Here is a 16,347-nt window from a genome sequence, read left to right as displayed (position 1 = left end):
ATCGTTATCAGATCTGCACGCCACTGACGTTCGATTCTGTGACAAATCAGAACCTGGTCACATTTGTTTGGGGGGTGTTTGATTTTGATTTTTCACAACCTGTAACTGACTTATGGCATCAGATGTCAGTGTGTGTCTGTGTGTGGGTATGTGTGTGTGTGTGGCTGCCAGCAGTGTTAAATAAGAGCTGATAAGACTGACTGGTTGATGAAGTAATGGTTTTCAGATGTGGTTTTATTTGATTAATTAGTCAAATAAGATAAACATTGCATTAAGAACAACAGAGTGAGTCAGTCGCTGGTCGCCGGGGCAACACGTGTTCAGCGTTATAGAACTCTCCACAGTGTGACTGAACTTTAACCCAGCTCGTACCACATGTATTCATGCTGACACACCCTCACAAACACACACACACACACACACACACACACACACACACACACAGTCCTTACAAAACCTGGTTTGTGCCAGGTTGCCATACACAAGTATAATTATCTAATACCTACTTAATTGAAACAATTTAATTAAACCACTGACACTTGTGGTTTATTTTAAAACATTTTGAAACTAGAACCCAATCAATTTATTGGTTTGAAAATAGAATCCAGTCGATATGAGTCTAATCGGTAATGTGACGTTTCTTTTTGCGGAAATACATCGTTAGGAAAATGTTTTCTTTATATGAAAGTTCAGTTACGCCACATATTTAAAAAGATTTATAAACCGTTTGACGTTGGCTGATGAAAATCATCCGGTATTCAGCCGATATGAGTCTTTCACAGACTCATCGGTATCGTGACGTTTCTTTTTGCGGATATGCATCGTTAGGAAAAAAAGTCTTTCTATGAAAGTTCAGTAACACCACTTATTAAAGTCATAATTTAAAATCATTTCAACTGGTTGGCTGATGAAAATCATCCGTTACGAGCTTTTGCATCAATATGAACACTTTTATTTGAAGGATATAAACAATGCAAAAAAGAAGTTTGCTTTATATATGAAAACAAAGTGTATTTTCTTATATTTTTAATAAAGATTATTCCTGTCAGTGGGGTCAAGGCGACTCGACGTGGTAGAAGAGCAGCGAATAAGAAACCTGAAACTCGTAAAACTGATTAGAACTGATTGTTTGCAGCACCTTCACCCGGTCACAGTGAACACATGTGAAATACTTGGTGCATATTTAAGACTGAACGTTCTGCATGTTGTGCTCTGGAAGTTGTTTGTGTCATTCTTACAAAACGGTCATATCAGGAGCGTCGTAATAAACCAGCTCCACAGGTCGACTGACCCTGACCCTCTGCTGGAGGTCAGGAGGGTCAGGAAAGCTTTTCACCTGCTGCTGCTTTCATGTCCTGCTCTATGTTTAACAAACCCAGGAATCATACAATATATTAAGTAATTAATCAGAAAATCCAGGTTCTGGCAACAATTCAGTGGCAATGGAAGTGGACATGATGCCTTCGGGAGGGAGTAGAGTTTGAGACCGGGCTGTGAGGTGTGTTTCTCTTTCGAAACGATTACGATTGTTTGATTTCAGGGAAGAGTTTATTCTCAATCTCAGCGTCGGCCGAACTCGACCTTGGCCCCACGCACCGCTCCTCCAGCTTTTGTCCGAGCACTATCACCAGCCATAAGGAACAATGAGGGAAACACACACACTTACACACAACTTCTATAGACTTCGTTGTGCAAGTGCAATTAATAATTCAACCGCTCCTTAATTTATACCTCATATGGTTTTGGGAGTAAAATGAAAATTGAGAAAATACTCACCTGCAAACAGTTGAGTGTTGAAACTATGATACAGACATTGTTCCAATACTTATATAAAAAAGTTTTGAACAGATGCACGACATTGTTCACAAAGAATGATGGATTTCACCATCATCCTGTGAGGTGTTTTTTGTCCTCATTGACAAAATAAGAGGATTTTTAAAGACCGGTAAAGAAAGAAAGATTTACTTCCTTTAATGTGTAGGGAGAGAGATATTAAATAAGAGTTAACATCAATACCTCAGTTTATAATAATGAATATTGCTCACACATGTTCAAACATGTTATCATCGATTGAACTGTAACCGCTCATCTCAACCCGATACTCCCCTGCAAATATGCAGAGGAACTGGAATCATAGTGTGTGTCTGTGTCTGTGTGTGTGTGTGTGTGTGTGTTACATGGCACTGTCAAGATGTTTCCCTGTTTACCCAGATAGGATTCAAATGATTTTCAACTCACTACAGTTTGAACGATGCTACAACTCTATGAAACTCGATACACTGCGATACGGTCCTCTAGGATATCTGTGTTACGGAAGAATTAAAATACCGCTTAAAATTATATTTGTGTTTTTTGTAAATAAGCAGGATTGTGCAAACCTTTTTGAAAGCGTTTTTTGTGACATTTTTGTTTGTTTTCTGAGAGAATAATTAACTGATTTAAAAAAAAATTGTAGTTTCGTGTAGATCCAAATACATATTTACTGAATTTAATCTGACTGTTGGACCTTGGTGGAGGTCGAGCTCTACTGAGGGACATTCGAATCTCTGAAAGGGATCACAACCAAAAATGCTGTTTTCTTTAACATTTATTTAACTCCTCCTCCTCCTCCTCCTCCTCCTCCTCCTCCTCCTCCTCCTCCTCCTCCTCATCCTCCTCCTCCTCCTCCTCCTCCTCCTCCTCCTCCTCCTCCATGGTGTGTGTGTGTTGTGATGGTACCAGGGCACGTCGCCGCCCTCCTCTCACCATCTCCTTTGTTTTTTGTCTCTCATTCTTGTATTTTTACAGTGGCCTCTTGTGTGGTGAAGTAATTCAGTGACTCTGCCGTCTTTTAGCATCTTTGAATCGTCTCCTCAATCTCATGTGTTTTCATTTCGTTGTGATTTATAAACGTCGGCGGTGATGGTGATAACGTTTATGGCCTGAGGTGTAAAAGTGTCACAAAAGGTCGTAAACTCAGACAAAACTCTTCCTGAATTACAATGTGAAACCAAAAGTAACCAGATCAGATATAAAACACCTGGTTCAGACTCTCGGGTGTGAAAACTCACTGTTTGTCATCACATGTCTATAAAGAATAGTTTAAAACCACCACCTTCACTTGAATAGAGCAAACGTCTGCCTTTACACTAACACTGTAATATAATAATTGTATTGTGATAATTATTGATATTGACTGATAAGAAAATTGTTATCTTATTGACATATTTGCCGATATGACCGAGCCCTAGAGTAATGAATGGGTCTGTACCCTCTTCAGTGCAATGCATGACATTGGATTCATTCTCAATTTGACAATGAGCTGAACATGAAGTGAGAGTAAAGTCAACAGCAGCGTCCATTGTCTCCGCTCGGGCCTGAGGAGTGTTCACATTCCTGGATCGACAGAAACACACATGAAGGCCGACAGGTAGCTCCTGAGGTCCCGCCTCCTGCCTCCTGAGCTCCGCCTCCGGTGTTTACCTACCAACCAGAACATGACGTTCTCTTCATGTGCTCTGCAGCCGTCGGCCTTTACCTTCGTTCTACATGAGTGTGGGTGTGGTTTGGATACTGTTTGATCTGTTGCCCTGGCAACCCTCACCTGAGTTACGACATCAGTGTTTAGATGTCAGGAGCCATATGAAGGAAAATATCCATCAATACATCTTATACTTTTAATACTTCTTATAAAACTCAGGAACAACCACAGTGTTTCCTTTAACTAGATCTAATAGAAGTCATGATGGATTTAGCACCAATATCAATTCATTTCTTTATGATTGAGAGCTGACTATGATTTCTAAGATGTTGTTACCGAAACCTTACAATAAAGACTTGTAGTTGATGCTGGATATTTTACAGTAAATCCATAAACTTTACGATAAATAACTAGAAATACAAAGAAAACACAAATCCCACTAAATATGTATTTCACAGGTACTGATATATTCGTGAAAGGCTCATAACAGACGAGTCAAACATCAAATTGCTCCGGCTCTAAATAACGTGGTTTGTTTTACATTTATTTGATTTTACAAGTTTTTAACTTAAATATGTGTTGTTAATTTTCTGTTTTGGTCAACAAACACAACCTCTCATAGTGTATTCGTGACTTTGTTCCTTGCTGGTTGCTCAGTCTCAGATTTGTGTTTGATATGATGGGTCAGTTTCAACGATTTCAGAGCTTTTATTCTGGCGTTCAAAGGTCAAAGGTCGAAGCTCTTCCTCATGTTCTCGGTCACATGGTGATAACAACTGAAGGCAGCTGCAGTTTAATGGAAAATAGAAAAACCCTCATAAGACACTGGTTAGATAATTGATATAAATCACCTCATTTCCTAATTAGGGAAACAACTAATTATTCTTTTCTTCATTTATTTCCACTGCACAACTTGTTCTTTTTGATCTAAATATGACTTTTATTGTGCGACTTTAATTTCGGTTTCATTATTCCTTCCAGTGTGTCCAGTTCCCACTTTGCTGTCACCAGATTATCAACTGACACGATGTCTGTAACATTCTGACTGTTCCTCGTGCACAGAATCAGCAGATCATCGGGGAATGACCCACATCTCTAACTTCTGCTTTCACTTTTCCATTTTTAGACTTTATTAACACGTGGTTTCTTGTGAACTCTGCGGATTTGTTTAGTTTTTCAGTTTCGCTCTTCTCCGATCCTGCCGACACATTCTGTTCCCTTATTACTTCACTGTTATAAACAACTATCTGAACATTAAAGGAAATTTTTCCATTAAATTTAACAGATGAAGATCTTTTCTGCAGGATTAATTCTATAAAATAAAAGTTTTCCCGGCCACATATTGGCCAACATGTCGATATGTCCGTGAAAAGCTCATATTGGCAAATTTGTATCTGTCAACTCATATATCAAACTCATTTTCTAATCCACACAGAAAATGCAATACTCTCAAGTCACGTGAATATTAATAAATGTTTCTCCCCCCATCCGTCACTCCAGAGAATCTTATCAGCAGGTTTTTGCCTTTTGTTTTATGACCTTTCCACTGTATCAGGTTGTAAAGTATTGTTAACGTCTATCACTGAAATATATTATAAATAAACACACTAGATCACAAGCGATGCTCCTCATCAGCTTCATGCATCCTCCAGAGAGGAAACACTCGCACACCCTCCTCCCCCTCTTCCTCCTCCTTCATTAACCCTCGTTATCGCTCCTGCACATCTGTACTTCTGGCTCCATTCATCAGCCCGTCCTCCCTGTGTCTTCCAGGGAAGTCGTCTTATCTCTTTTGGTTTGGAAGTTCGACTGGAGAATCAGATGTCGCTGTTGTCGTAATGGACAAAGTCAGTTGTGTTGATGAATCTCAGTCGCCGCTGCTTCAGAGCGCCGGTCGTGTCGTGTTCCTCTAACGCTTCTTTAGATTTGAGGGACACCTACAAAACGTCAGATTCACATAAAGTATCTTCAACAGGTCGACATCCTTCTTGTTTCTTCAGTCGTATTAAATCTGAATAATCATTTCTCAACCGGTTCACACCTTTATCTTCACGTTCACATCACTGCTCTAATTTCACTGATTGCTTTTCCAATTAGTGGTAAAAACATAAGAGAGAAAGCTCTAATTGGGTTGTGGGTAACATTAACTTCTGATAACTTGAGCGTTGGACTCACCTCTGAAATATAACATGACAGTTCGTATGTTCCTGCGCTGCCACAGATGATTGTCTCGTCATGTTGACAAACCAGAAGGAACATGAACCGACCGGGATCAGCTTTGTTCTTCTTCTTCTTCAGTGAATAACCTACAACCTGATCTGGATCGTGACTGATGCAAACTAATCACCTTCGTGAGCCGGGATGATTGCAGATCCTCTTTACCTCTTTGTTTCCATTGTCCGCTCCCTGGAGAGCAAAGCTCTGTCCTCGCTGCGCAACACATCTTCTTTGTGAGTTTTTCATCCAATAGAAAGGTGCATGAGTGGGTGTTGTGTACTCTCTGCATTTGAAACCTGACTTGAGAGTCGTGTGTGGAAGTTTGCACATATTTGAAGAGGCAGAATCGTTGGGATTAGCATTAGCTGTGTTCGTTCAGTTATTGAAGCGTTGGTCGTGGGATTGACACGTTGGGCAGATATCGGCTCATTGGCTGTGAAGCTGTGTAGCCGGGGCGGTTGCCATGGCGAACCTGGGAAGAGGTTGATTTCTACTGTGGATTATGTCACATCCTTTATTTTTATACGATTTTAACACGTTAATTTATGTCTTTATGTTTCAAAGCTGTTTGAAATTAATTTACCACAAATGGTTTTTAAAAAACTAATTGCAATACTCATAACGATATAAGGGATTAAAGATTTTAAAATACAAAGATGTCGGTGTTAAATATATCCATTAAAAATAATGGATATTATTTTACAGTTTAACTATAAACTTTATCATAAATAACTAAATGAAAAGAAACATCCAAATATATATATTAAGAATAACTTGGTATTAATTAAGATACCAATATATATTAGAAAATAATCATAATTTTCTTTTTTAGGTTTTGAAATAAAGTTTTAATATGGGAAGTACATAAATGCTGATGATGATATTTCTATGAAAGGCTCAGACGACTTTTGATAAATTGGTCGATTTCTAGTAAAAAAAGTGCAGCCATTAATCACGACCAAGCTGCTGAGGTGCAGACAGTCGATAGTGAATTCACACTATTCTCACTGAAGTTTTTCCTTTGGGCCTAAACAAACTCTGTGATCCTCCAGAAACACAGTGAAGCTGTCAGAGCTGTTTCCGAACAGGATTCAGGATCACGGCCTCGAGGCTCCTCCTCTTTCCAACCGGGGCTCCTCCTCCTCCCTGAACGCACCTGCAGGTTTCATCGATGGCACAGAAACTTAAAACATCTCCATCGCACACGGCTCACAGGCTCACGTAGGCCGAGCTGCTGTTGATTCAGAGGGTGTGTCTGTGTGGTTGTGTCTGTGTGTGTGTGTGTCTGTCTGTGTGTGTGTGTCTGTGTGTGTGTGTGTGTGTATATGTGGTTGTGTGGTTGTGTGGGTGTGTGTGTGTGTGGGGGTGTGGTATCATCCACAGCAACACTAAACTGATACTGGTTTTAACTTCAGTAGCATGTGTGTGATTATTGTTTTTACTGAATCTCTTCTGGACAGTAGAAGTCAGATATAATCAGACTCAGATTTTGATTGGCTCCGATCGGCAGCGAGGGGGCGGAGCCAACCTGGTGATAATGCTAACTTGGCGAGACAGCCAATGGGCGCCTCGGTTTTATGTGCGTTTGTGATGTTGATCAGTGATTTTAGGGTTTAAAAAAACAGTGTTTTCCTTCTTATGTTGACTCATGTAGATTAATGTTGGTGATTCAGGGCGGATGGGCGGGGCCATCTGAGGGCGAGCTCGCTGATTGGTCTAACTCGAGGCTATAACGGATAAAGAGCTCCTGATAATTGTTGGCATTATCATTAATTATAAAAGATCACGACACTGCTTCCAATACAAATTGAATTTTAAAAGCGATGATCTCTTATTACCAGGCGTCAGAGTGGAATCACATTCTTCACAGATCAGTGGCTCCTTTTTCTTTATGTTTTGTTTTAGCACAATGATAATAGGGGGGGGGGGGGTGTAGCGTTGCCACTGGAGGTGTAGTATTGCCAAGGTGATGTTAGTAACAAACCATAGGGGAACTGTGTGTGCGTGTGTGTGCGTGTAAGTGTGTCTGAAGCCAGCTGATAAATATTTCACTTGACGGGATCTTCCAGGCGGACGCAGACTGAAAAGATGAGCAGCTGCATCACGTCTTTTATGACACTGAGTTCATGGGAATCCAGATAAAGTCCTGATACGTTAGAAGAACTCCTCCATGATTCGCTATTAATGGGAAGTAGAGGAAGCTCTGAATGTCTGGAACCTGTTACAGCAGCTGTGTTTTCAGCTGGATCTGTTTTAACTGTTTTTATATTTCCAAAAACTACTGAATCAATTTAAATCATATTGTGGAGAAGGTGGGACCTGAGGGAGAACTCCTCAAATTAGAATTTGGAGCAGATCAGGATAAATAAGCATGATGAGATCTGTGCTCTCCAGGCAAGTTCAATGTCCCGGCTGCCAAATCCACCTCTGAGCTTCTCTGCTCCTTTGCCCCAGGTCTGTGATCTGTGATCTGTTTACTGGTCGAGAAATAAACGTGACCGTGCGTTTGCAGCCATTTGTTTGATTTAAGTTGTTTTTCTTCTCTTTTTAGCCTTTTTATTCCCATTTTATTCTTTTCTTTTATTCTTTCCCTTCTGTTCCAGTTTTCCTTTGCTCAACTGGGTTTTGAATGTGTTAAATAAACTCAACTTCATTTGATGGTTTATGTAAATAGCTGCTGTATGTGCACTTTTCAAACTGTGGAATACTTCCCCTCAGTCTGTAAACGCAAATAAAAATAAATTAATTTTAAAGTGAGAGGAAAACTTCAAATTCAAACCTGAATAGAACTTAAAAAAATAGAAAAATTACTCTGGTTAAATAACATTGATAACGTTTCTGTTTGCCACCTTTGCACTGACCTGCTCGTGTCTCTGATATCTTGAAGCACAGTTTAGTACAGTGTATGTGTGTGTGTGTGTGTGACAAATGTTCACTTTTAATAAAACATAAAAAGTCAATAAACATTATATTTTCACAGTTGCATAGACAGCGTTGTTGAGAAGCATTTGGGATTCAGTGTTATTGATTTACATTAAATTTAGAAATTCAGAACTTGGTTAAGTGAAACCAAAACATGTGATTGATCACAAAGGTGTCCAAAGGTTGAACATTATGAAAGTAAATAATGGACGGAGACACACACACACACACACACACACACACACACACACACACACACACACACACACACACACACACACACACACACACACACACACACAGATAAACAGGTCGTGTTCCTCTCAACCAGAATATATCATAGCCTTGAAAAACAAAGTTTACCGTTCCTAATATATTGTGACTGTTTAGCACAGACAATTATTTTTTGACTTTGACGTAGTTCATCATCGTATTTGACCTAAAAACACACTAATATGTAATATAATATAATGTAATCCCCCCCCGTCCATTTCCTCACGGATCAGATTTTCAAAGTGACTTTTCAGTTTGTTCACCGTGTCTGTTTTCATCTTGTTTCCTCAGACCGTGAGAGAAAGGAGAAACGCCACCGAGCAGACAGAAGGAACACTGGCAGGAAAGACGACGGACAAGAAAGAAGAGGAGGATCAGAACGACGCATACAACCGCTGCAGCCCTGTCGACCTGGATAAGGTGCGTGTCTGTGTGTGTGTTTGGTGTTAACTGGTGTGTGATGACAAGGATAGTGTGTACTTCTACATGCCAGTATCTCTTTGTGTGGACCAAACTGTGTGTACTTATACCAAAGACCGGTTTTAATGATGCAAAACACTATTTTATTCAACCCCTAAATGTGGATTCTATTAAAAATGTGGGAATAAATGTGATGTAATTTAGTTTCCAGCTCAAAAACACACACACGTGTGCTGCGCAAACATTATGACGACACTTTGTCTGGGTCTGACATCTGTGGACTGTGTGACATCAATGGGTTCCCTCACAACTCCAGAAAGACATGTGTGTGTGTTTGTGTGTAATGTGGGTAGGTGGAGAGTGAACGGTCGACAGGTCGTTCACCTCCGAAAACGTCCTTGTTGTTTTCAGCTCGCTCCGAAGTTCTCACACTGCTGCACAAAGAAACGTTATAATAAAGACCTTCACCTTCACGTGCACATCTGATCCTTCGACCTGAACACTGAACCGAACCACAACATCAACAGCCACAAAGACTGTCAGTTTCCTGTCTGCAGAAATCCCCCAAATTCACCAACACATAACTCACTTCTGTTTAATCAGACTCACGTGATCAAGCAAATTCAAGTGTTTCCCTCGAGCTGAATCCTGTATCTTCGTCCCAGGCCACAGCTCCCAGTGAAGAACACAGTCAACCAGTCCACCCAGTGTCCTCTGCCAGCCAGACGTCGGTGTATTGATCCGACCACACGGTTCTGCACTGTGGTTGGATCTCAGTGACCGAACCCATGAGCAAATTACACAGGATTTAGCCTTGAAACCGAAATAATAATGATAATAATAAGCTGTAAACTGGTATAATTTGATTTCTAAAGGGTGGAAGATAGAAATTGATCAACGAAAGTATCTCGATATTTTGTTATTATTCTCAAAGGTTGGGGGGGGGTTGTGGGCTGTTTAACGTGTTGCCTCAGTGTTCGGTTAAACCTTTAGTTTACAAAGTTAAGTGTGTCACTGTCACGGCCCATTTAGTGTGGACAGAATGTGCTCAGGCTGTTTTTAGATTCTCACCTGCGTGTGTGGGTGTGTGTGTGTTATTGTGTGTTATTGTGTGTGGGTATGTGTGTGTGTGTGGGTGTGTCATCGCAGGAATGCACGTGGCCCAGTTTCTTGTGTCTTTTGTCACCAGGTAATTTCAGACCCAGGAACCAGCATCGTGTCTTTGTTATGATCGGATTTAGGAGTAAAAAACATCAGGGGGATGGTTCACTGACTTTTTAAAAGTCGTATCAGTGTGATTGTGATTTATTTAACAGCAGCTTCCACATTGTTTCTCTACGTTTCTTTTTGCTCAGGTGGAATTTCTCGTTTGGCACATTAGAGTTTTAGAGCTAACTCCAAACTTGAATTACTTGAAAGAACTTGTTACATTACATTCAGTGAGATGGTGAAAGTGTAACGAACCATGTGAGAGGGAGTTTCACTTCTTTGTTTTAACACGAGTGTTGAAACTTTGTTGTTGCAACATTCTTTTATTCTTACGACCATGATTGTACGGACATCAAATCTTTATACAGACGCATCTCTCACAGTTTTCAGCCACATTTGTTTCTACTGCTGCTCCAGCACACAACACCTCAGGGGTGTAAGCTTCCAATTTACATGAAAATGTATTTTGCTAACAATACATGCAAAGTCGAATGAGGCAGATGCATTCACTTTGCATCATATTTGACTATATGAGGTGTGTGAAGTCCGATAAATTCCCTCAGAACTGAGTTTTAACAAACTTGGTGACGGGACCTGGGAAGAACCGGTTATCATTTAGTTGTGGATCCACCGTGTTTCACAATGTTCTTTGACAAATGAGGTCACTCAGGTTATCAGACCGCTTCACTTCTTCTTCTTGTAAGAATCCTGTGTCGGATGGTTTGGCCTTGGTGGAGTTATGAGCTTATTGCTCCAGTTTTTCTCGTCCCTTTCAGCACCAAAGCCAACAAAAGAGTTTTAATGAGTTTGTACTGAGTGAACCGAGGTTTTAATAAAGACGGAAATCAGTATAACTTATAAACCCTGAGGTGATGTGACCCTGAGGTGAGTGAACTCATTTAAACACATAGAATTGACTTCTTGTGCTGCAGGATTTAGAGAAACCAGCGTCTCCTCTTGTCTTTGTGGTTAAATCAGTGTGTGTGTGTGATAAACATGTTATCAGCCGGGCGGTGACCTGCTCTGTGACGGTGTCAGTCCGTGCCTGATACCAATATCCTCAGCAGGGCTTCATAAGCAGGAGGACACCGTCACCAGGGCAACAATCATCTCTTACCGAACTCTAACGTCACTCAGTGCAACATAAACACAGGCCAATAAATCCAGTCACGCTGCACCAAACACTCATAGATACGAGTAGTCTAAATATGACTGATTTCATTCATCAAGATCCATATTTTATTCCCTGAGAAACTCGTGAAAACGTCAAATAGTGTCCTGTCTTACAATGTTGAAGAAATAAAGTCCTGGTAAGTTAATGCTCTTACGTTCCATCCTTTCTAAGCTTTATGGAAATCTGAGGTAATGAATAGCATCATTTGGTGCTTCTGAAGAAATGAAGATGAAATGTTGACCACAGATCAGACACACGACTGTTCTCCATGTTCATCGTTGACCCTCACGCCAAAGTTCCTGGTCTCACGTGGAGCATCAAGTGTGAGGAGCCTGTAATAAGCTCGTAAAAGTTTCTGGTCTTTGGACAACAGATTCAGCGCTGGCAGCTTCTTAAGTAAACCTGCAGAATCACACGTAGACACACACCCACACACCCACACACACACACACACACACAAACACACACAACATGAAGTCACTTCCTGGTCGGACCAGTCCCTGAGCAGTTCTTAACTCTCTGCTGCCGCCTCCTGGAGACTCCTGTTCTCTTCCTCCTTCAGCTCATCACCTGGATGTCAACACTCTTCACAGATCTCTCCTGGTGTGTTTCTCCACAGGACCTGGTGGACTGGAGGAAGCCCCTGGCCTGGCAGGTGGGACACCTGGGAGAGAAATATGACGCCTGGGTTCACCAGCCGGTCGACCGACCAATCAGACTGTTCGGAAACTCCTTACTGGAGGCCGGCACCAAGACGTCCTGGTAAGATGGGGTCTATTTACATATACCGATGAGAATATGACAGAATAAAGAAAGATTATTTACCCAAGGTCGATTAAATGTGCATTTCTCTCCTTGTGAATAATTTTCGACAGTAATTTTTGCCTCAAGTATTGTTTCATCCACGAATACGAGCAACTCTTCCTCCTCCTCTTCTCTGTTGATGCTTTGCAGCACAACTTGAGCTGTTGCCTCCTCCTGTAGATCATTGGAATAGTTTGTTACATCATCTGTGAACATGCAGGAGATAAACAAGCCAGGGATCCACTTCAGGATCTTTTAATGCATTTTAATACCATAATATCAAAAAGACAGGATTCAAAATCCATATCGATGTCTGATGAGGTTTTAAGTTTGTTCTGTCTCATCACATCTGAGGCGTCTGTTCCTCTTACATCTCAGATTCCTTCTATTAAAGGAGATTTTAAATCAGAGGATGGAGCCTGAGACTGTTATGTTGTGTTGTGTTGTGTAAAGAGTGGGTCTGTTTCCTGTCTCCAGGTATTGGGTACCAGTGGTGTGGCTCCCTATTGTGTTTTATCTCAGTTGGTACTGCTTCACAACCCTGGCACAGGGCACCACACGGATAGCCCTCACTTCAGGTAACACACACACACACACACGGATCATACACACAACATGCATGTTTATATTACAATACACGATGTGCGAGCCCCAGAGACTCATTTACTCGTTCACATACTCTCACCGACGCACAACACAATGTACTTAGTTTGCATCATGTTCACCTCCAGTTGTTGTTGTGTGTTTGTGTGTCTGTGTGTGTTTGTAGATGTCTCACTCTCGCTCCATACGTCCATTTTCCCGCTGCTCTTTCTGACGGGCTGGTTCTTGTGGTCATTGGTCGAGTACTGCATCCATCGCTTTGTGTTTCACATGAAACCTCCGGCCCATAACTACTACCTCATCACGTTACACTTCCTGCTGCACGGGCAGCATCACAAGGTACGAACACGCAAATCATAAAACCTGCTCATCGAACACACACAGGTTTTATGATCTTCTGCTTTGTGCCACAAAACACCTGTTGTCATTCATAAATCATCTCATATTGCAGGTAATAAACGGCTGATTTCATGTTTCACACACAGGGAAAGTTGTCACATTTTATACTTTTAAAAACATTATACAAAATAAAAACTTTTACCTCAGCAACTATCAGTTTTACAGAACAATATATAGAATAAAATACTGATAAAATAGCCGACTAATATATTTAAGAAAATGTCAATGATTCCTACGATGTAATTGAGGTTTAATATTTTACAGCTTAAACATAAAGTTTATCATAAATATCTTTAAATGACAAGAAAACCCAAATATATAGAACATTTGTGAGGAAAAATAAACTTTTTCTGCATAAAATGTAAGCGTAAACATCTTCTTTGCATTTTTTATTCTGTAAAATCAAAGTGTTTGAAATCTCAAATAGAAATTCTCGTATATGATGATAAAAAGATAAATCCAACAGGACCTTACATGTTTTAACAATAAGGAAGTGTCTTCTCATATGTTTATATTGGTTATTTCCGTTTTCTCTTTTATTTGTGTGATTTGTTTGAATGCTGAATGAGGAAAGCTTTGTGATTCCTTCCTCTCTGAGCTCGACTCTTCTTCTCTCCTCAGTCTCCGTTTGACGGCGCCCGGCTGGTCTTCCCCCCCGGCCTGGCCTCCCTGGTGGTGGGCAGTTTCTACGTCCTCCTGCAGCACTCGCTCCCAGAGATCCTCGGGAAGTCCGTGTTCGTGGGCGGACTCTGCGGCTACGTGGTCTACGACATGATCCACTACTACCTTCACTACGGCTCGCCCAAGAGAGGCTCCTACATGTACAGCCTGAAGGCGTACCACGTCAAACACCACTTTGAACACCAGAGGGCAGGTGAGCACTGGAAACTCACACACAAACACACACACACACACACACAAAAACACACACACACACACACACACACACACACATACACACACACAGATTTCTGGAATTAGTGGATAGATAGATAGATAGATAGATAGATAGATAGATAGATAGATAGATAGATAGATAGATAGATAGATAGATAGATAGATAGATAGATAGATAGATAGATAGATAGATAGATAGATAGATAGATAGATAGAGTACTTTATTCATCCCCGAAGGGAAATTAAGTCGTCATAGCAGCCGGTATATTTGAATACAATAAAATAGAATAAAATAAAAAATATTGAGGTAGAAAGAATAAAAACAGAAACACAAGATAAATAGGTAGATAAGGTGCAGTGGCAAGATGATGTTAATAGTACTGATGATATGATGGTAATGTTATTGTTAGACAGTATATAAGAATAGTACAGTATATATAGTATATAATATAACATAATATACATTTATATATGATAGTAATTATACCAATATAAAAGCAGTGTATATAGTAATAATGGCAGCAACAGTATATATAATAATAATAGTAATAGTGATATAATAATAGTAATTATAACATGTACACGTGTATAAATATGTGTATATAGACTTATGTTTACAAAGAATATACAGAGAGTATGATATAATATATGATATATAGTAGAGGTATGAATATAAGTATTTGACTATACAATAGGTAATATAATATACTATAGATAGAAGAGAGAACATATCTAATAAACCCTTTATCTTCCCTCCAGGATTTGGAATCACCACCACGTTCTGGGACCACCCCTTCAACACAGTCATCCCCGATGAGAAGTTCTAGCGCAGACCCGGCTCTCGTGAAGGGCCACAGGACTTGTCAGCCATCTTCTTTAGAAACCAGCTCACATGCTACAAACCCCCCCGACGTCAGTTCAGCCTCTGAAGCCGCAGCTTCCCCCCCCCCCCCCCCCCACCGAGGAGGAAGATCCACGTCGGAAGACTCCCACAAAATAATCCATCCCTGGACACAATCACACAAATCTGCCATTTTTCAAAATTCAGACATCAACGCAATTTACTTCTGCTTCTGTGTGTGTGTGTGTTTGTGTGTGTTTGTGTCTCGTCTGCACGACAATGACCTCTTCAGTTGTAAGGCCTTTCTGTGCCATTGTTTTTTAATAACCAAATCCAAATCCATGTCACTGCTGATCTCTCACTGCACTGACCTGACCACGACGTCACCTGATCGCCATTCACCACTTTGTCATATTCAACCATAGAGAAAGAGAGGGACACACACACACACACACACACATAAACAGACACGCAATGCAAATGTGCGCATCAGTGTCTTTTTCATTGTTTTGGTTTGAGGTTTAATTTTCGAGGTTTAGTTGTGGATAATATTTGTCAAAATCGTGTATTTAGAAACTTATTTTGAATCTTAAACACCAGCTGCTTTTCCTGATTTCTAGACAGTCATAGCACAAATGGAAACACACACACACACTCGTGCACTATCCTGGATTCCCACAGAGAGAGAGAGAGAGAGGGAGAAGGAAGTGATAGATGGAGAGGGTGAATGTGGACGAAGGACAGAAAGTGAATGTGAAGACTGTGATTGAGAGAAAAGGCCACAAATCCACAAACTCAGGAAAACATCATATTTCTTTATCTCTCTTTCGCCCGCTGCTACTCGCCGCTACACGTCTGTAACACTCGACACAACTCCGCCCCCCCGCTCTGCGTTTGCTCTCACAGGTCGTTTTTTACTCCCAGAAAACATTTGGTCTCAGATATTCGAAAATGCTGTCGACAGTTGATGATAAAGATTTAACTTATTAATTATCAGCCCGAGCTGCAGCAGGAAGGCGACAGTCGTGTGAAATAAGAGTTCTACATGTTTGAAGCCGCTGTGGAGATATATATTTTTGCAAAGTCTAATGTAATATTTCCTCTGTGTCATTTTCCTTTTAATTGTCA

The 16,347-nt window shown here is 40.6% G+C and overlaps 1 protein-coding gene across 1 annotated transcript in view; it reads left to right on the top strand.

Annotated features, from left to right (window-relative positions):
* Positions 1-15,320, top strand: part of fa2h (fatty acid 2-hydroxylase) — a 25,699-nt gene extending 10,379 nt beyond the window's left edge. The window contains exons 2-7 of the mRNA XM_061076445.1: positions 9,164-9,292; positions 12,295-12,437; positions 12,957-13,057; positions 13,249-13,421; positions 14,103-14,355; positions 15,138-15,320. Coding sequence (XP_060932428.1) covers positions 9,164-9,292; positions 12,295-12,437; positions 12,957-13,057; positions 13,249-13,421; positions 14,103-14,355; positions 15,138-15,205 — 867 coding nt within the window. The 3' untranslated portion in view covers positions 15,206-15,320. The remainder of the gene's footprint in view (positions 1-9,163; positions 9,293-12,294; positions 12,438-12,956; positions 13,058-13,248; positions 13,422-14,102; positions 14,356-15,137) is intronic.
* The last annotated feature ends 1,027 nt before the right edge of the window (positions 15,321-16,347 follow it).

Source organism: Limanda limanda, chromosome 8 (assembly GCF_963576545.1).
Source record: "Limanda limanda chromosome 8, fLimLim1.1, whole genome shotgun sequence".
Classification (NCBI taxonomy): domain Eukaryota; kingdom Metazoa; phylum Chordata; class Actinopteri; order Pleuronectiformes; family Pleuronectidae; genus Limanda; species Limanda limanda.
The sequence above is the reverse complement of the archived record's forward strand: the minus strand, read 5'-3'. Positions and strand labels throughout refer to the sequence as shown.